The sequence below is a fragment of the Phodopus roborovskii genome, unplaced genomic scaffold, assembly GCF_943737965.1.
Source record: "Phodopus roborovskii unplaced genomic scaffold, PHOROB, whole genome shotgun sequence".
Lineage (NCBI taxonomy): Eukaryota > Metazoa > Chordata > Mammalia > Rodentia > Cricetidae > Phodopus > Phodopus roborovskii.
The window spans coordinates 55,428,341-55,450,344 of NW_026126433.1; the positions used below are offsets into that span (position 1 = coordinate 55,428,341).

The 22,004-nt window shown below is 40.1% G+C and overlaps 1 protein-coding gene across 1 annotated transcript in view; it reads right to left on the bottom strand.

The window, feature by feature from the left end:
- Positions 1-807: 807 nt before the first annotated feature.
- Spata17 (spermatogenesis associated 17) overlaps positions 808-22,004 on the bottom strand; it is a 159,747-nt gene continuing 138,550 nt past the window's right edge. Inside the window, 1 exon segment of the mRNA XM_051185748.1 lies at positions 808-896. Coding sequence (XP_051041705.1) covers positions 816-896 — 81 coding nt within the window. The 3' untranslated portion in view covers positions 808-815.

Genomic DNA, 22,004 nt, shown 5'->3' on the forward strand with positions numbered 1-22,004 from the left:
CACTGACAGGGACCAGGGTATACTGATTCAAGTGAAATTGACTTGGGAAACTATTAAAGGTTACAAAAAATGATCAGTTACAAAGACAAATAAAAGAAATTAATAATATTGCTAATTCACAAAATATATTTTGTTTTTCCACAGCTGCGGCTTGGGATGATCCTGGGCAATCCTAATACTCATTTCTTATTCTTGACCTTTCCTGTCAACTGTCTTTCATCTCATACCTGCTGAAATTATGCAAAACCTTACCACAACACCAGTCTTAGCTGGATTGCTATTATTTCTTTATCCTAAAACACCTTAGTGATAAATATAAGATTGCTGAAAGCTCATTTGGCTCTTGAATTTCAGTGGTTTGTCTTTTTTCCTGTCTTTCCTGCAAACTTTGATAATTATCAGAGACCCAGACTTTTTCCTATCCCTCAAGGCATCTGATGCTTCAAATAAAATACACATTAAGTAAAGAAACTTTAACTATATTGTGTTAATATAGTACTGAGAAACAGTTTAGCCTTTTGGATAACATTGGTATATTTTCAAGCACTGTGTAAATCTTTACTATGTCATCTAATTAAGAGATAAAGGATACCCCAGATTTCTGTTAGCTCTGTCGGTGTAGTTTTAGTTCATTTTGGGGAAGATATATGGAAAACAAAACCAAGTGTTGAAAACTGTCAGGCTAGAATGAAAGGAATTTATGGAGTTTTATCTTATACAAATATGATTATCGCATTTTCAAGTATCAGACACTTAAGTCAGTCACATTGGTTATTTCTTATGAATTTGAAGTACTCGTCAAACAATGCATACCTTTATACAATTTGTCCAGCTTTCGAGTATAATTTTCCATATTTTGAGAAGAGGTCAAACGATGGTAGAACTGTCTGAAAATCCTAGAAAAAAGAGATCAGATTACACAGAGACCCACTGTTCGTACTGTTACAATTATCTCATCATTTGATAGATTTTAACAACTGCACTTTACCCTTCCCCATCACGCCCTCCACACACAGTCAGCAGCTAAGATTTTTTTCATCAGTCTAAATCTTTCTTTAAATTCACCCTTAAAAGAAAATGTGTTTGCTTGTTTGGATTTTTTGAGACCAGGTCTCACTGTAGCCCTGGCAGGCCTGGAAATCGCGCAGGCCAGGTTGGCCTCACACTTGTGTCAGTCCTGAGTTCTGGAATGGCAGGCTCACAGAGCCACGCTTCATAAGCACAGTTTTTAAAGTCTGTGGGTGGCACACACAGCAGTTCAAGTGCCAACAGGAAATTTAATCACCTTCTTTCAAGAAGTGTGCAACATGATTGCCTTCGCCTCCGTTTGGGGATGGGGTTCTATACTTAACTTTTGGCCAAGTAAACATTTGCTAACTGAATACACGCAAAGAGGAATGTGATGTGTCCACATCACTGCACTAGAGGCCATGTGTGGAAGCATCAGACTTGGTTTGCTCTTTAGAGAGTATGTGGAGAGTAGCTTTTACTGGTAGCCAGACTAGCAGCATTTGATTAAGAAAAGGATGCTTGTACAGATGTAGACTAAACTAGTAAAGCTCCTAACGAGATAGCTTCCACACCAATCTTGGATACTGTGAAGACATGATCAGACTATGTAGAGGTTTAATTTCTTCTTAAGAGTCTTTCATCAGGGAAAATTCTGGCCCAAACTTTCTGTTCAAAGAAGGTCTAAGAGAGGGTCTTCGTTCTTGGCTGGCTCTGAGAGGGTTCACATATCTCAAGTACACATAGGAAATCTTCAGAAGGACCCACGGTATGTCCGTAAGTCACCAGGGATCTGCCATGTGTCACTGAGATCTGCCATGTGTCACCAGCGATAGGCCATGTGTCACCTGGGATCTGCCATGTGTCACTGAGATCTGCCATGAGTCACTAAGATCTGACTCTGCCTTGGATCAGTGATGACAAATCTCAGGAAAACTTCTGCACTTTCATTCTGTGCTTGTTTTGCCTATGTGGCATGAAAGTTGTTATGGGGACTGCTCACGAATGCAGAGAGAATTGTGTGCAACAGAAACTCAGATAAAACAACAACAACAAAACCCAGAGTAAATGTGGATGAAATCCTTTTTGTTAGGCAGCACGGACACGGTGGCTTGTGTCTAATGAAGTTTTGTTTTCCTGTGGGGCTCAGAAGCTGTAGCCATGTTTGTTGCTGTTGTTGTTGCAGACATGTTGTGGAGGTATACAACTGCGGCCCACTGCAGTACTCCCACATGACACCTCAGACACTTCTACGAATAGCTAGAAACTCATACAGCTCTTCACCTTGAATTATAAAGTTCTGCTGTCTATATAACACATGACAGTGATTTTTCTGCTGGCAACTCAATGGACACTATAATCCAGAACTGTGAGTAGCTTCAATTTTTAAGTGTATATAACAATATTTTATTTAATAATAACAAGTATTTAATTTGAAACAACTAGACCTCTCCCACATGAAATGCTAAATAGGAGAGAAATGTGGTAGAGGTCAGAAATTTAGCTCTAGGTATAAAGGGAAAATGAAATCTTTAGTTTTTCTTATTCCTAATTAATCTAGCAGATAATAGTCTTTGTTATGAAGTCATAGTAACAGTCATGTGACTGGTGACTATAGCTATGGATGAGGGAAGGAAGTGATGCCAAAGTGACATACAGGGGTCTGGAGAGAGGAACTATATTAAAATATTTTAACTGTAAGCAAGGCAGTGGTATATGGAATTGGAGCCATTGGCTGTAAATATGTACTCCACACTCTGGAGTAACTATAAGAAAATATTTTAGGAACTGCAGCTAAGAGTCTGAGAATGGAGAGACATGTAATATTATAAAATAGTTAATTAATAACAGATGTTCTAGTTAAAGAGGAAAAACAAACTAAAACTAAATATATGGCAAGTGTAGGGGCTGAAGAGCACTGGCTGCTCTTCCAGAGGACCCAGGTTCAATTCCCAGCACCCACATGGTAGCTTACAACTGTTTATATCTATGATTCCAGGGGAACTGACACCCTCACACAAATATATGTGTGGGTAACACATCAATGAACATAAGATAATAATAAATAAGTTATTTTTAAAGAAAAGAGCAAGTGCAATGAAGAAAAAGCAGTTGCCATAGTGGTAGAGTGAGATCCAAATGCATTAATAATCATTTTAGATGGGCATGGTCTAAATGAACCATAAAAGACAATGGAATCTTTAATAATATACTTTAAAAACTTGCTTTAAATGTAAAACACATATAGTGAACGTAAAGGGTCAGAGAAAGAAACACCACATTCACATTAGCCAAAGATAGATGAAATAGCTCTATTAATTTTGTATAAAATAGATTTCAGAATAAGCAAAATGATCAGGGATAATGAGAGTCATTAAAGAATGCTAAAGGGGTCATGTCTCCAAGAAAACCTGTCAGTCATTAATGTGTTTGTGCCTAAAATCAGAGGGTCAACATACAGGAGGCAAAAACTCATCGAGCTGGTAAGGAGAAGTGGATGGATTCACTATTGTACTTGGTAAATTCCATACCCCTTTATCAGTGACTGACAGATCCAGCAGGTAGAAAATCAACAAGGGTATAATTGAACTGAACAGCACTGTCAATCAATTGGACGTAATTGACATCTATAGACTTTTTCATCCACCAGCCGGAGGGTACACACATTCTCCTCAGATTCATATAGAAACACAGCAAGATAAACTGCACTCTTTAACAAATGAAAAACAAACCACATAGTGCTGTTTCTGAACAGAGCAGATTCACACTGGAATTCAATGCCAGATGCAAGGAAACCTCCAAATATTTGAAAATTAGATAGTGCACTTTTGAAAAGGACACAAGTTAAAGACATCTCAGAAGAAACAAAACAAACCTAACTAAAAATGAAAACAAAGCTTATGAGGACGGAAACCCCAGCAACAGTGCTGTGGGGACAAGAGCAGCAAGGACAGAGTGAAAGACAAAGCCTTCCATCAGTGACCTGAACCTGGGAGGAAACTAGGAAGAGCCCACACAACTAAGCAGAGGAAAATAATCCCAGTAGAAACCAGGAAGCGAAAACTAGAAACCGGGTTAGGGAGATGGCTCAGCAGGTAGAGCTCCTGACCCCCAAGCTTGCAGGCCAGACTCTGGGCCCCAGCACCGCATAATCCCTGCATTCTGAGGGCAAAGACAGGGGTCCCCAGGTAAGCCCCAGGTTCTTTAGTGACAGACCCTGTGATAAAAACAGGAGACAGAAACCATCAGGCAGTTCTGATGTGGGGACCTTGAAATGAGTTCTGTTCCTCGTCCTTAGCACCAGCTCTGCCTTGCACAGAATCTGGAAACTTTCTCATTTCTGTCCCAACTTCTGTCCTGTTGTGAGCCCAGAAATACCAAAACTGTTCAGAAGCACTGGTGTGGGCACTGACTGCTCATGTTTCTTCTCCCTTTATGTAACAACTCTAGTGAACAGAACACAGTTTATGGGAATGATCAGATGCTTCATTGGCCCTGGAAGGTGGACCAGAAACTACTGTGCAGACACAGGGATGGAGAGATGCCCTAGCTAGTAACTAAGTACTAGCACTATAGCGGAACTACAGTTTTGGTCTTGGGAAACCTCTGGTACTGACTCACAAGTTGTTCCTGATACAATAAAACAGCTACCCTGCCATCAGAAGCTATTTATTTGTGAGTCCAAGAAAGCCACTTGCACAATGCTCTTGTGGGGTCAGGCTAAACAGGAGGTGGGGGACCGCTTTTCTGAAAAACAACCTCATCAGGAAAAACACCAGGGATGGTGATTCTACATCCTGCCATAGCTGCTGCCTGCCAGCGCAGACAGCTTTTGCTATTAGGATGCCCAGCCAAACACAAATCATCCACCGCCACAATGGGCTCCTTGGGACAATTTAGGAGTCTTTGGAACTGAATGGCTCTTTGAGCTGGAATGCTGCCCAGCTTCATTTTCAAATCCAAGTCAAAATGACAAAGAGTGAATTTCCTGGGCCACTCACCCCCAAGTGTAGGAATGTGAGGTCAGCAGCTGTGTGTTTATCTAGTAGTTTAAGGCTTTTCAGCAGACAGCTGAGCGTTTAAACAACCTGTGTTCACACTCGTCAGTGAATCGGCCCTGCACCCTCCCTGAGAGTAGGGTGAAAATCAAAAGTTAGGTACATACTGATCACTTTAAATGATTTTAATACATTCAGCTTTAAAATATTGCAGAGATTTTTATCTTAGAACAAACAAACAAAAAGAGTAGATTAGGAAATTTGAGGGGATGTTAAATGCTACGTTAGTGAAAATTATTTCCTGACTGAAACTCCAAAATCTCTTGCTAGCTAGCCCTCAGGATTCCCCCTGCTTCCCAAATGGGAGCTCATAGGGCACCTTCAAAGAGTCCCTGATAGGCTTCGTAGAAACTCAGCCTAAACAAGCCTTCTAAGAGCGACCTGAGTAACTTTAGTTGACTTTGGAGACCATAAACTGAGAAATTTATTATTAACTGGTGTAGGTGACAGTGCTGAATTGTGTATCAGGATGATAACAGTGGCCACTTTACATTACAGAGACTCCAAGGGTGCTTTCCCAGAAGTCTGTCTGTCTTCATCTGGGCATGCACATGCGCAGGTGTCCATGAGTGATGCTGACATCTGAGGACCTGGAGCTTCAGTCTCACCAGGTCACACTAACTCCATTTGATGAACAGGTATGAAGAGCTAGGAAGATCCGAGTACACACATGAAGACCACCAGTGACCTCCCTACACCAGGGCACCCCTCTCCTCTTCTTCCCCTCTTCCTTCTTGGCATGTTGGCTTCCCATGTAGCCTTGTCTGTCCAGAACTCTGCTACCCAACCTGGCCTCAAACTCTGGCTGCTGACGCCTGCTTAGCAAATGCTGGGATACTGGTTGTGCTCCAGGGTAGGTCCTTTTGTCTCTCCATTCCTCAGACCCCATAACATCAAGGTTTACTACTCCTCCGGAGATGGCTGCAAGCCTTGGGCTTCCTGTCCTCACAAGTGAACAAACTTCCCCTTACAACACTCATGGTTTCGGTGGCTGCCATATGACTAATGCCTTTGGCAAAGCTGCTCAGGCAGCCAGGCTGTCACAGTCCTGTCACATGAGGAAGCCCTGGGATGACTCCATCTCCACAGTCTTATCCAAAGGGGACACACTGGGCAGCTGCTGATTTAGCTAGGGAGAGTCCTCTCTGTTCACTCCAAGCTGCCTAGAAAACAACTTTGAGTGTTCTAGTCTTTGTATTCTCCTAAATCCTCAAGACCTAGTATTTCTCATGCATTCTTGCAATGAACCCACTTGTACATGCTTTGAAAGAATCAACTTTTTGATTGTCAACCTGAACCTAAACAGGTTGCCTAATGCCCAGAGATTGCAGCTGACCACAGCCATTACCAAAGGCTTTCTGAGCCTTGGACTCAGAGGCAGCTCTGCTTGGGAGCCCAGTGCACCCCATATAAGCTTTGTGATCTTGAATAAGTCACAAAATCTCTGCCATGGTTATTACCTTCAAAACTTTACAAACTAATGCAGGGGACCACACATTTAAGGCCAGTCTGAACTCTATAGACAGTTCCATGTCACTGTGTACCAAAGAGAGACATCATCTAACAAACAAATGACAATAGAACCAGAGTCCAGCACACTAAGTATTCAGTGAGTGCTAGCTATTGTCCAAGGCACTCTTAAGTGTGCACACTTTTAAAAGTAACTCTGACAAAAAATCTTACATAGTTGCTTTTCCAGGGGTCACTTATAACTGACTTAGGCCAGAGAGGGCATTTCTAAACTGTAGTATTATGCATTTGAGTTGTTTCTCTCTCTGTTTTGGTGCATCTTTCTCCAGAGCTCCAACATTTCACTGCCATTTAGCTCATCTGACTGTTGAGTCCTCACAGTCAACTCCCCTTCATGTGTATTGTCTTGGCTATAAATGAACTTGTGGGCACTGGCAGGCCAGAGTGTGAATCAGTGATGGGGGTTCTTGTTTGACAGACCTATTATATCATGGGGTACATGGCTCATAATAAAAGGGGTACAAGATATAACAGTGTATCAAAAGAAATAGATGCATATATAGAAATAGATGCACAAAATATGCACAAAAATATAGGTGTAGATATCAATTTGCAAACAAAATAAGACATTCAACTAGATACTGTGCTGTAGTTAGGAAGGTCCGTATCCTGCTCATTGATTTTTATCACACAACTAATGATGCCATGACAGGAGGTTGCAGTAGCATCGTCTGTGTATACAAAGGTGGTCCAAGTTAAATAGAAGGAATGGTGTATGAGACTGGTACTTAAGGGGACATGTGGCTTGCACATGGTTAATCTACTGGAAAATATGCTGCAAAAATTTTCAGAGCTAATATCAGGATGGCTTCATGAGAATGAATTACAGTAAGGATAACAACAGAAATTAACAATATAATATTCCTAAATAAGTGTTTCATGGTAGGAGAAGAACCAATTCTTCGGTGTATCTAGGCTCCCTAAGGAAGTTCTCATCAAGGGCAGTACCCACTAAAATCCAGGTGACATTTCATTCATACTTATATTCCCAGGATTTAATTTAACACAGTTGTAGGGCACAGGGTGGGCTTGGTAAATACTTGGCCCAAAGACATGTCTGAACCAATGCACAAATGGGCTTGGCCCTGAAGTCCTTTGTGGGCCTGTATTTTAACCTGCCTCTCTAGAAACGCCACCAGAATCCCAGTGTCAACTCACACATTGACTGAAGCCTTTAGTATCCCAACTAGCAGATACAGCCTTGTATCCCTTCACAGCTCTGATTACCTAACTTTAAACGTATTTGTAAGATATTAATCATTGGGGCTGGGATTGATTACATTAGCAAGAAGGAAGTATCAGACACATATATCAGAGTCGCATGTCTGTCTCCCTGTACCATCATAGGGCTGACTACATTATGGCATATTCAATTATACATAAATAAACCTTAACGAAATAGAAATGTAGGCCTTTGAAGTGCGACCCTACTTTGCAAGTAAGTACTTTGCAAGTACCTACATTTGTCAGCAATCAGGGTATTATGCCTTTAATGAGAACTTCATGGAACAAACAACTGTCACACTGATCCAGACCCTTGACTGGCAAACCCACTCCCTTGTCATCCCAAATCCACTGCTTGCAGTGCCTGCACAACTGTGCAGGGGTCAGGACTCAGGTCCTGAAATACAGCACTATGACAGCTGAGTACTCTGAAGCAAAGGAAGGGGGGGGGCTCAGGGGCAGGAGCCTTCACATATTCTGTGGTCCATAGAACTCCATTTTCCAAGGCAAATAGCTAGAACCCTCACGGCCCAGTAATAAAATGTAGACATGATTCTAACTTCCCCTCACCTTTCTGTGGCAGCACTGTCCATGGAGAAACCATCTGACCTACCTTGTGTACCAGTAGTATCAGCTCCTAAGACTGTGCCAGAAAGGGCCCTGCCCTCTACTCAAGAGAAGTGTTAAACAGAGAAGCTAAGAAACACTCTCTGCTTTTTAAAATTTCTATCGCACCATTTTCTCCAAGCTCATTTCTATATGATTATTGTTCCTTCACAGAATCTGAGTATCAGCTCAGACTGTGCCCAAGGGTATTTAGAACTATAGTTTTAATTTCTGGTGTTCATGGTGACCCTAGAGAACAGGACTACTGCAGATAATGAGAGTAAGGGGCATACTCTATAGTTAGGTCAAGTCCTTTCATGATAAATTCATTGTGCCTGAACTTCTGATAGAACATGGCAGATGCTATGCCATTATGATTAAAAGAATGTCAGACAAACCAATGGCTGAACATGAACAAGTAAGAAAAACAAATGTACACATAGACTGTAACTAATTCTTCATGAGTGATAGCCATATACAGGATATTTTCCTATCTAAAAATGTTATGGATTGAAAATGCTTGGGGTTATTTTCAGTGGGAAGGAATTTTGGAATAATTACATATATGTAAATAGGTATGTATCTGGGTGATGGGTCAAAATACAAATGGGAAACTCGCTTATATTTCACATGCACAGCACACACTTAGCTAAAGGTGATTTCATAAACTAGCTTAGATAATTCTGAGCATGAAACAAATTCTCAAGGGTGGGGAAGTTTGTACTTGTGATGCCATGTCATTTTCACCAAAAAAGAGCTTCAGGGTTTGGAATTTCAGATCAGGAAATAATCTATGTAGATTACAACTTAAATTTTAGTTTCAAAAGAAATATTTTTCAAGTCAGGACAATTTATGTGAGATAAAAATGGGCTAATACACAAGTGAAACATTGTTGAGCAGAGTGTAAGTTCGTGGCCACTTGCCAAACCTGGATTCCCAGAAATGATCATGTTGGTTAAGTTTATTTCTATATGCTCCTGTTACAGGATTGATTTTAAACATCCATTTACTTATTCATACAATTTTTTTAAAAAGTATTAATCAAGTGACTGCATAATCTTTGGCAGTAAGAATATAGTAGTGGTTAGGTCAGACAAATTTTCCTGTTGCCATGAAACGAAACTTTATAGAAATGGGGGACAGGTAAGCGGCAAATATGAGGCAGAAGGGGGCAGACTGTCAGACTGGCAGGCTTTGTGAACACCTGTGACTTCCCATTAGCTGTCAGGGAGGGGACCTGAAACGTCATCCCCCAAACCTGAAACGTGAATGAGTGACCTTACCATTCAAGAGCAAAACCACACCATCAGATTTGTCACTGTAATACTCGTGTCACATCAAGTGACCTAAATCAAAGCACCCCCCTCCCAGGATGGTATCATCTGAGGTAAAAATGTTCAACTGAAACTTGCTAGTGCCTTTGATATTTGCAAGGCAGAATGCTGGTTAGTGTGTAGCCACAACATTAACTGTCTCCTTAGAGTAGGCGGTGACTGAGTAGGGGTACCCTGGCCTGGCACACATGAAGGGGTCTACTCATGTCACTCCCTTCACAGTCATAGTCCAGCATCTACATACCCACAGAAAGGGGTGCAACAGCCTGGGGGAGAATGAGTGCTGGCCCCTCATTGTGAATCCTCATAGTGTTTTTATGTCCCTGAGCAGCACGGCCTGAAAGACACCAGGATGTAGAGAGGACTACTGCTGACGGTCATCTCTTTCCTTCACTGAGCCCCAAACAGTGCTAACACCCGAAAGAAATTAGTGTGAAAGAAATCAAATAGAAGTCTTGACAGTTGGGAATTTGCTCTGTGTGTGTGTGTGTGTGTGTGTGTGTGTGTGTAATATGTATATATATATATATATACATATACACACATATATGTATATATATATGTGTGTGTGTGTATATATATGTATATGTATATGCATATGCAGGTACATTTGCCTGTGGAGACAAACAGAAGCCAGAGGGAGACACTAATATAAAGACATCAATAGGAAGTGCCCTGCTGTTGTTCTCTGCCTGAATCTGGAGCTTCCTGTTTTCAGCTATGCCCACAGCCAGCAAGCCAAAGTGACTCTCTAGTCGTTGTCTGCTTCTCCAATTGCAGGGTTACAAGCAGTTACAGGCTTTAAAGGAAACAAAAAGAATAGAAACAGGTTCGGAAACTCTGCCCTTGGGTCCTCAAGCTTGCACAGCAAGTGCTGACTCACAGAGCCACCCTTTTGTGGCCTTGGGCACTAAGGGGAAAATTAGCTCTCTGTTAAGAGGACACATTTTTCTTCCACTTTTCTATAAACTGTTCAGGACTGAATTTTTTGTGGCTGGGATTTATTATTAGTTTCTGGTTAGCTGGAGGGCAGGCCTGTGAGTAGCACATATGTTGTGCATTTTCTAATTATCTTCTAGAAAGGTAAACACCTCTGAAACAATAGCTGGCTAATTTAAAGGCAAAGCTAACTAAAAGGAAGGAAAATTTTCTGTGTATTTTAATGGTTTTAAAAGTGCATATCTTAACCTTGGAGTCAACTAGTCATCAGCTCTTAAGAGAAAAAGCAATCTTGCATCACTGGCGTCATAAAAGCGGTTCATCTCCTGCACGCAGATTCATCAGTGTTAAAGCAATCCTGCCTTGCTCACTTGTTTCATAAAAGCGGTTCATCTTTTCTGCGTGCAGTCTTCATCAATGTTTTTCACTTGTTGATTTAAATCTCTGCTGGGAGAACGCGTATGATAATGTGTAGTATAAAAATCAGGAAATTAGTCTCACAGCGGGGAGCCTGCTAAAGTCTCTGTTTTAATCTTATCCTTCAAGCACTGGCAGAAAACATATTAATTGTGGTTTAATTTATGCAACAAATATTTCATTTTAATTATGCTTAATTTTTGTCAAGCTATAAAAATGTCAATAGTTCTGACAGTGTTTTCTTACAAGTTTTTTCAAATGAAAGAATTAAAAATCAAGCAGTGTTTCTGAGAGAGATCGTGAAAGATTTCTAATTACTGCTCGTGTTTTTGAAAAATTGCCAGTCTAGTAACCCCAAAATAACATGTGGGAGCATGTGAACTTGAAGTTTCATCCCTCAATATTTATAATTCTTAATAATATACACACATCATTAATTTAATGAAATTCCCACTGCACTTTTTTTTATAATTATAGGATATCAATAACTGTCATTAATGGTGAATGTTGTCTATAGATATGCTTTTGATAATTTCTCTCAGGAAGACTAAGATGGAAATAAGTGAACTGAGTGCTCCTGAGACAGGACCCTGAGGAAAGAGCATTAACCATCAGCACAAGTGGGAAGCAACACATCAAATGACCGAAGCTGAATGGTATTAGTTATATGTAGCAAATGTTTATAAATGTTTATTATGTCCATAGTAGATGGAGAACCACCCAGACATTAAGTCTTATATAGAAATGCCTCTTCCTCTCAAAGAGCCTCTCTTCAGTTACAAATTAAATTCCCTGTGCTCAAGGCCTATTATGAATCTTTAGCTGCCCCCACATTCTTCTCTGTGTCTTGTTTAATACACAGCATTCCCTTGAAGTCTGAGCTAACCTACCAGATGGAAAGTTCCCTTGGTGAGATCCAGGCCGTCTGGTCATAACCTTATTGACTGGATTCAAGTGTACAGGAAAGTCTATGGGGATAAAAGCCTAAAAAGTGATCCCTCCATGGGGGATGTGTTCGCAAGGTCCTTTTGTGCACCAGGAATACATCCTGGCTCCACTGTCTGAGTTCCCTTAGACTGCTCAGTCCTTCCAGCTGAGACCCATATTCAGGGGGGCCTGAGTCAGTCCCAAGCTGGCTTCCCAGCTATCAGTCTGGGGGCCTGTTAGCTCCTCCTTGTTCAGGTCAGCTGTCTCTATGTGTTTCTGCAGCCTGGTCTTGTCCTCTCCATCTGCATCTGGGTTCTACTTTGACTCAGTGTTTATGTATGGGTGTTTGCTCCTGTTTCCAACAGGCATTAGTTGAGGGCTCCATGGATAAGTTAGTTGTTGATCTCACTCTCCGGGAAGGGCATTTATGATAGCCTTTCCACTGAAGCTCAAATTGTTAGTTGGGAGCAGTCTTGTAGTTCTCTAGACCTTTCTTTGTGTTCTATTTTATCTTCAAACCAATATGGCTCCCTCTTTTATGTTCTCTCTCTCCCTCCCTCTCTCTCTCTCTTTCCTGTCTTCTATTCCTAACCTGGCGCAATCTTCCTGGACACACATGTTTTCCTTTCCTCCCCCTCGTTTTCTCCTACTTCTCTCTCCATTCGCTGCCCCCCCCCACTTCCCCTGTGCTCTGGGGGAAATGTCCCTTCCCCCTTCTGTGAGGGACTTTATATGAATCTCTTAGAATATACCTTGTATCCTAGTTCCTCTGGTGGACTGAATTATAGGCTGGTGATCCTTTGATCTAGGTCTAAAATCCATATATGAGTGAGTACATACTATGTTTCTCTTTTTGTGACTGGGTTACCTCATTCAGGATGGTTTCTTCAAGTGCCATCCACTTGCCTGCAAATTTCAAGATACCATTATTTTTTTTTCTGCAGAGTAGTACTCCATTGTATAGATGTACCACATCTTCATTATCCATTCTTCAATTGAGGGGCTTCTAGGTTGCTTCCAGGTTCTTGCTATTACAAATAGTGCTGCTATGAACATAGTTGAACAGATGTCTTTGTTGCATGGATGTGGATTCTTTGGGTATATGCCTAAGAGGGGGATTGCCGGGTCCTGTGGTAAACTAATTCCCATTTTCCTGAGGAACTGCCATACTGTTCTCCAAAATGGCTGTACAAGTTTGCACTCCCACCAGCAGTGGAGGAGTGTTCCCCTTTCTCCACATCCTCTCCAGCATGAGTCATCATTGGTGTTTCTAATTTTAGCCATTCTGGCAGGAGTAAGATGTTATCTCAAAGTTGTTTTGATTTGCATTTCCCTGATAGCTAAGGATGTGGAGCACTTTCTTAAGTGTCTTTCAGCCTTTTTGATTTCCTCTATTGAGAATTCTTTCTTCAGTTCTGTACCCCATTTTTAAATAGGGTTATTTGGTGTTTTGTTGACTAGTTTCTTGAGTTCTTTGTATATTTTGGAAATCAGCCCTTTGTCGGATATAGGATTGGTGAAAATCTTTTCCCAGTCTGTGGGCTGCGGTTTGGTCTTGTTGACTGTGTCCTTTGCCTTACAGAAGCTTCTAAGTTTGAAGAGGTCCCATTTATTAATTGTTTCTCTCAGTGTCTGTGCCCCTGGAGTTAGAAGCCGTAGTCCCTACTTCACATGACCTGTCAGAGCTACATGACCCCAACTGGATGGCATTACTCTACATATGGAATTGGGGTGGGGGGGATGGGAGGGGAGGGTGGCTAGGGTACATGTGAGAGGGCAGAGAGGGTAAAAGGGAGGGAGGGAGGAAAGGAGAGAGGAAGGGAGGGAGAGGGAACTGGGATCGACATGTAAAAGAATTTATTAAATAAAAAAAAATGCTTTGACTCCAAAATTTAAGTTCAAGGACAAGTTACTGGGGAAAAGGATTTCTATTTTTGTTTCTTCAGAAAATGAAAAGCTGTAGATTCCTTCCAGACTAATGTGGTTTGATCAAGCCAGACCGCCTGAAACAGAGTACCAGGTGATCCTACATTCAAAACAGCTGGACAAAGCAGCCTTACAGACTACAGCCAGGATTTCTGCATCTTCTTAGAATCCCCCATGACAGCGCCCCTTACCAGCAGGAAGGAGTTTGGAAAGAATGATGCACAAATTCCCAAATAGTGTGTATCAATGTTTGTTTTCATTTAAATGGACTTGGTTATATTAAATAAATAAATAAATAAATAAATAAATACAAAGTGAAAAAAAGCCTAAAAAGTGTTATATTTCTCATTTATACACTATCATTTTCTGTTATGATGTTATGCATTACCATTTCAAAAGCCTTTTTGTAAAAATGTGTGAACTATGTATTAAAATTATTCGCTGGAAGATTTAATTTTAACATGGCAGAGCAGTGAATTTTTGCCCTGTTCCATCCTTTCAGAAATGCCCACTCTAAATACAGAGAATTAACCAGCATCTGATAAATTACATCTGTCTGGAGACTAGAAGGCAGTACTATAACATCAAGTTATTACTGATGGTCAACAAAGCTAGGGTATGGCACCAAAGTTGAAAGTAAAGAGCGGGGCACACATGGAGGGTACAGCTGACATTCAGTCCTACTCTTCCTCTTCAAGCCCAGAAACTTCAGCCAACAAGACCTCCAGATAACTTGGAAGGCAGAAATGAGAGACAAGGTTTCCAGGAAAATGGATGTGAGAATGTATAATGCTCCATCTCTGTGCTCACTACATAAATAGTCCCGTTTCCTCTGCTCCAGCTTCAAGGAGTGCCCCTTCTCTAGAGGACAGCGAGCATGAGGGTTTTGAGGCTCACAAGCCACCAGCGGGCAAGGGTAAGTCACACACAATAGTACCCCCTTACTTTGGGTTGTTTGATAGTTTGTTATCTACAGTTATCCATAATTTGAAAACAAATGAAAAATTCCAGAAGCACCTAATACAAGGGTTCTCAACCTTCCAAATGCTGTGACCCCTTAATATAGTTACTTATGTTGTGGTGACCCCCAACCACAAAATTATTTCATCGATACTCCATAACTATAATTTTGCTACTTTTTTTTAATTGTAGTGTGAATATCTGATATGTAGGATATCTGAAATGCAACTCCTGTGAAAGGGTTATTCTACCCCAGGTTGAGAACCACTGACCTAATAGGTTTTAAATAAATTTATTTTTATGTATTGCTATAGTGGGTCTATATTAGCATTGCTAGTTTTTAATCTCTTAACTGTGCCTAATTTTTTAATGTGGATTTATGTGTCAGCATGTATGTATTTATGAAGGTACCTGCAAAGACCAGAAGAGGGATTTGATCCCATAGACCTGGAGTTATAGGCAGTTGTGCCATTTAGGTGCCAAGAACTGGACCTGGGTTCTCTGCCGAGACATCTGTTGCCCCAGATTTTTAAATCAAGCTTTACAAATATATTAAATATATTACTTTGAACACAACCAGAGGGCTTAGGCCATAGCCAGTTCTGGGCTTGGCTAGGAAAGATTTCTCTCAGGTTCACTGATCTCATACCTAAAGACAGAGTGCCAAAGAAAAGAAAAATTTCTCCTGGTCTTCTAAGAAGCCAACAAAAAATAATCACACCACAGAGGAAGAGAGTAAAAGTCAAATATCACACCAGGCTTTATCCTAGTCACACTCTCTATGGCGCTGAAGATGCCTACATACCAAACTCCTCTTACCCTGTGAAAAGAAGACTTAAGCCTCAAGCATCTGGCTCTCCTTTGTGTTTCACATTCTGTGTGGCTCCTTGCAATACACACATGTCAATACATCTGTGTATCCTGTTTCAGTAGAGGTAGTTACCAGACTTTAAGAAGGATCATTTGAACTCTTCTACATCAGAATGGAGAAAACTGTATGATATATATGGTTCAGTACTATCCAAAGTTTTAAGCATATACTGGAAGTCACATGAAATGCAATGTTTGGACATGGAAAACAATCCACCTTGATCCCAGTTAAACCACACCCCCCCACACACACACACACAGCTATAAGTTCTTTTTAGCTACCCACATATGTATGTATGTATATATACATCATCTGTCCCTGGCCCCCTAAATGCACTCAACCTTCATCTCACATAAAACTTGGGGCCCCTCATTGTTCCAATGAAGCAGTCTCAGTCTGTTCAGGTGGAATTTATCTACTTCTCTGCCTTATTTTTCTTACATCTGATGCTGAAACTCAGGACCCTTCTAGGTCAGAAAGCCCTCCATCCCACCTCTCAGGAGTCATTCCTTTGGGGGGCATGGGCACCCCTATGCTCATTATATAAGATAAACATCCTCCATTTCAATTTGAGACCTATGGTCTTCTGTGCTCCTGCGTCAGTGAATTGTGTAAGTCCCAATAGGTGGAACTTCGATCCTTTATTGGTACTCCGTGTGATCCAGTTGGACCTCAGTCCTCTGCTCTCTTCCAGATCCTTCCCATCCATCTTCCTCTGACCTCTTTCTTACAGCCCCTCTGATTACCAGGCTGAGAGTCCTTTTGCCATTTGATTGCTGTCATTGACACACCTAAATTCTGCAGGTGGAGAGAGACTGTTAGGCTAGAGCCGAACAATTCCTCATTATCTAAGGCTATTACCCAAAAATGTGATACACTGATGTACTAAACATTAAGTAAATTCCTTATACTGAATGTTAAGAACCACATCATATCTCCTGCTTGTACAATATCCCCCCTCACCCAGTACTAGTGTGCTTAGCATAAGATTAGATAAGACTGTGTTGGATAAAATGAGTAGCACCAGGCTGTGGTCTTCATAGACAGGTACCTCCACAGTAACACTATCCAAAATCCCTGCCACGGAGATAGTGATTGGCAGTTATGGTTTGTGCCTTGTTACTAAGTGAACAGATAAAGGAAAAAACAAAAAGATGGCTACAAACATCTCCAATTAAAAATACAGATAAGACCATCCAGGAGGGCCGACCTGCCCAGAGTCTACCAGTGTCCTGGTCCCACCTCTGCCCACAGAAGGAGTCCACCTTCTGGTGCCCTCCTGGGAGCTTCCTGAGGACTGGGGACTGTGCACAGAGTACACTGTCCCAGCAGACCAGCCCATCTAGAGCCTACCAGCACCCTAGTCCCACCTCCACCCACTGGACGAGGAGAACCATTGGAGTATTAGACCTGCTTACACCCACTGGAAGAGAACCTTGGTCCTGTATTCACCAGGAGAGGGAGAGAACCCACCGACATGCACTGGAAGAAGAGAAGTCAACAGGATAAGACACACACAGTCAACAACAGAATGGTCTATATGACACCACCAGAGTCTAGGGACTCCACATCAGCAAAACTTGAACATCCCAACACAGATGAAACAGAAGAGAATGACACTAAAAACAACTTCATGAAGATGATAGAGACCCTAAAAGAGGAAATAAAAACATCCTTTAAAGAAATGTAAAAAAATAAAAACAAAAAATGCAAGAAATTAACAAATCTCTTAAAGAAAGCAAGGCAAGCCAAAAAAAAAAAACAATCAAGCAGATGAAGGAAACAATTTAAACAGTCCTGAAAACTGAAATGGAGGCAATAAAGAAAATGCAAACTGATGGAATGCTGGAAATAGAAAAGCTGGAACTACAGATGCAAGCATAACCAACAGAATACAAGAGGTGGAAGAGAAAATCTCAGGCGTTGAAGATAACACTAGGAGAAAACTTCATCAACCAAAGAAAATCTTAAGAACAAAAATCTCTAACACAAAATACCCAGGAAATATGGGGCACAGTGAAAAGGCCAAACCTAAGAATTATAGGTATAGAAGAAGATGAGGGAACCCAACTCAAAGGTGCCAAAAATATATTCAACAAAATCATAGAAGAAAACTTTCCCAAACTAAAGAAAGACATGCCAATGAAAGTACAAAAAGCTTACAGAAAACCAAATAGAGTGGACCACAAAAAAAGGCCTCTCACCACATAATAATCTAAACATCAAACATACAGAATAAAGAAAGAATATTAAAAACAGAAAAGGGAAAATGCCAAGTAACAAATAAAAGTAAACTTATCAGAATTACACCTGACTTCTCCATTGAAACTCTGAAGGCCAGAATGTTCTGGATAGATATTCTTCCAGCACCAAATGACCATGGATGCCAGCCCAAACTATTATACCCAGCAAAACTTTCAATCACTATTGATATAGATATTCCATGGCAAACCCAGATTTAAACAATACTTATCAAATAATCCAACCCTACAGAAAGTTTTGGAAGGAAAATCCCAATCCAAGGAAGTTAACTACACCCAGAAAAACATAGGCAATAGATCATCACATTTTACCAACAGCCAGAAACAAAACAAACAAACAAAAAATTGGGGCAAATATACTCACAGTACCATCACCAACACCAAATCTAAAACAAACTAGAATTAACAATCAATGGTCATTAATATCCCTCAATATTAATGGTCCTAACTTGCCTATAAAAGACATAGGCTAACAGAATGGATACAAAGAATCAATCCTTCTGCTTCATACAAGAAACACACCTTAACTTCAAAGATAGATGTTACCTCAGAGTTAAGGGTTGGGAAAAGATTATCCAATCAAATGGACCCAAGAAACAAGTGGATATAGTAATTCTAATATCTAACAAATTAGACTTTAAACTAAACTCAATCAAAAGAGATGAAGGTCATTTCTCATTCATCACAGGAAAAATGTTCAATTCTGAACATCTATGCCCCCAAATACAAAGGCACCTACATTCGCAAAAGAAACATAACTAAAACTCAAATTGCACATAAAACCTCACACACTTATAGTGGGAGATTTAAACACTCCACTCTCAACATTAGACATGTCCACCAGACAGAAACTTAACAAAGAAACAAAGGAACTAACAGAAGTTATGAGCCAATTAGGTTTTACAGACATTTATAGAACATTCCATCCAAACACAAAAGAATATACCTTCTTCTCAGTGCCACGTGGAACCCTCTCTAAAATTGACCATATACTGGGCAATATAGCAAAACTCAATTGGTACAAAAAATTGGAATAACCCCCTGTATCTTATCAGACCACCAAGCTTTAAAGTTAGAATTCAACAACAACACAAATTGCAGAAACCCTAGAAACTCATGGAAATTGAATAATGTACAATTGCACCATTTCTGGGTCAAGGAAGAAATAAAAAAAGAAATTAAAGACTTCCTAGAATTCAATGAGAATGAAGACACAACATACCCTAACATAGCCTAACTTATGGGACACTTTGAAAGCTGTACTACGAGGGAAGTTCATAGCACTAAGTGTCCACATGAAGAAACTGGAGAATAGTCACATTAGAGAATTATCAGTACAACTTAAAGCTCTAGAACAAAAAGAAGCTAACTCATCCTGGAGGAGTAGCTGCCAGTAAATAATCAAATTGAGGGCTGAAATCAATAAAGTAGAAACCGGCAAAACAATACAAAGAATCAATGCAACAAAGAGTTGGTTTTTCGAGAAAATCAACAAGATAGACAAATCTTTATCCAAACTAATCAAAAAGCAGAGAGAGAACATGCAAAGCAACAAAATCAGAAATGAAAAGGAAGACATAACAACGGACACTGAGGAAATCCAGAGAATTTTCAGGTCATACCTCAAAATTAGAAATTTCAAAGTAAATGAACAAATTTCTGGATAGATATCACTTACCAAAAGTAAATCAAGAATAGATAAACAATTTAAATATACCTATAATCTGTAATGAAAGAGAAGCAGCCGTCAAAAGTCTCCCAACCCAAAACAGCCCAGGGCCAGATGGTTTCAGTGCAGAATTCTACCAGAAATTCAAAGAACAGCTAATACCAATACTCCTCAAAGTGTTCCACACAATAAAAGCAGAAGGTTCATTGCTTAACTCTTTTTATGAGGCTATAATTAACTTAGTACCCAAGCCACAGAAAGACACAACAAAGAAAGCATACTACAGACCAATATCACTCATGAACATTGATACAGAAATACTCAATAAAATACTGGCAAATCGAATCCAAGCACCCATCAGCGAAATCATCCACCATAACTAAGGAGGCTTCATCCTAGGGATGCAGGGATGGTTCAACATACAAAAATTCATCAATGTAAACCACCACCACAAAAAAAAAAAAAAAAACTGAGAAAGAAAAACCAAATGAGCATTTCACTAGATGCTGAAAAAACATTTGACAAAAATCCATCACTTCTGCATGATAAAGGCATTGGAGAGATCAGGGATTACAGGAACATACCTAAACATAATAAAAGCAATATACAGCGAACTAACAGCCACCATCAAACTAAATGGAGAGAAACTCAGTGCAATTCCTCTAAAATCAGGAACAAGACAAGGCTGCCCACTCTCTCCATATCTCTTCTTCAATATTGTACTTGAGATACTAGCTAGAACAATATGACAACAAAAGGAGATCAAGGTGATATAAATTGGAAAGGAAGAAATCAAACTCTCACTATTTGAAGATGATATGATAGTTTTCATAAGTGACCTGAAAAACTCTCCAGGAAATTCCTACAGCTGATAAACACCTTCAGCAAAGTGGCAGGATACAAGGTTAAGAAAAAAAAAAAAAAAAAAAGAATCAGGAAATGATAAAGGGGCCGAGAAAGAAATCAGAGAAACATCACCTTTTAAAATAGCCACAAACAACATAAAATATCTTGGGGTAATGCAAACCAAGCAAGGGAAAGACCTAAATAATAAGAACTTTGAGTCTTTAAAGAAAGCAATTAAAGAAGATACCAGAAAATGGAAAGATCTCCCTTGGTTTGGATAGGTAGGATATGCATAGTAAAAATGTAAATCTTGCCGAAAGCAATCTACAGATTCAATGTAATCCCCATCAAAATCCCAGCACATTTCTTCACAGACTTTGAAAGAACAATCAACTTCATATGGAAAAACAAAAGACCCAGGATAGCCCTGTACAATAAAGGAACTTCTAGAGGCATCACCATCTCTCACTTCAAGCTCTATTATAGAGCTATAGTCCTGAAAACAGCTTGGTATTAGTGCAAAAATAGACAGGAATTGAATTAGAAATCCTAATATTAACCCACACACCTAAAAACACCTTATTTTTTGACAAAGAAGCTATAATTATACAATGGAAAAAAGAAAGCATCTTCAACAAACGGTGTTGCCATAACTGGATGCTGACTTGTAGAAAACTGCAGATAGATCCCTATCTATGGGCATGCACAAAAGAAGTCCAAATGGATCAAACACCTTAACATAAATCCAGCCACACTGAACCTCTTAAAAGAGAAAGTGGGAGGTACCTTTGAACGAATTGGTACAGGAGACCACTTCCTGAACATAACACCAGTAGCACATACACTGAGATCAACAATTAATAAATGGGACCTCCTGAAACTGAGAGGCTTCTGTAAGGCAAAGGACACAGTCAACATGACAAAACAGCAGCCCACATACTGGAAAAAGATCTTCACCAACCCCACATCTGACAGAGGGCTGATTTCCAAAATATACAAAGAACTCAAGAAGCTAGTTACCAAAACACAAAATAATACAATTAAAAAGTAGGGTACAGAACTTAATAGAGAATTTTCAATAGGGGAATCTAAAATGGCTGAAAGACACTTAAGAAAGTGCTCAACATCCTTAGTCATCAGGGAAATGCAAATCAAAACAACTCTGAGATACCCTCTTACTACTGTCAGAATGGCTAAAATATAACATCAAAGACAGTTTATGCTGGAGAGGATGTGGAGAAAGGGTAACACTCCTCCACGGCTGGTGGGAGTGAAAACTCGTAGTCACTTTGGAAATCCATATGGCAGTTCCTCAGGAAAATGGGAATCAGTCTACCTCAAGATCCAGCAATTCCACTCTTAGGTATATACCCAAAAGATGCACATTTACGCAAGAAGAACATCTGTTCAACTATGTTCATAGCAGC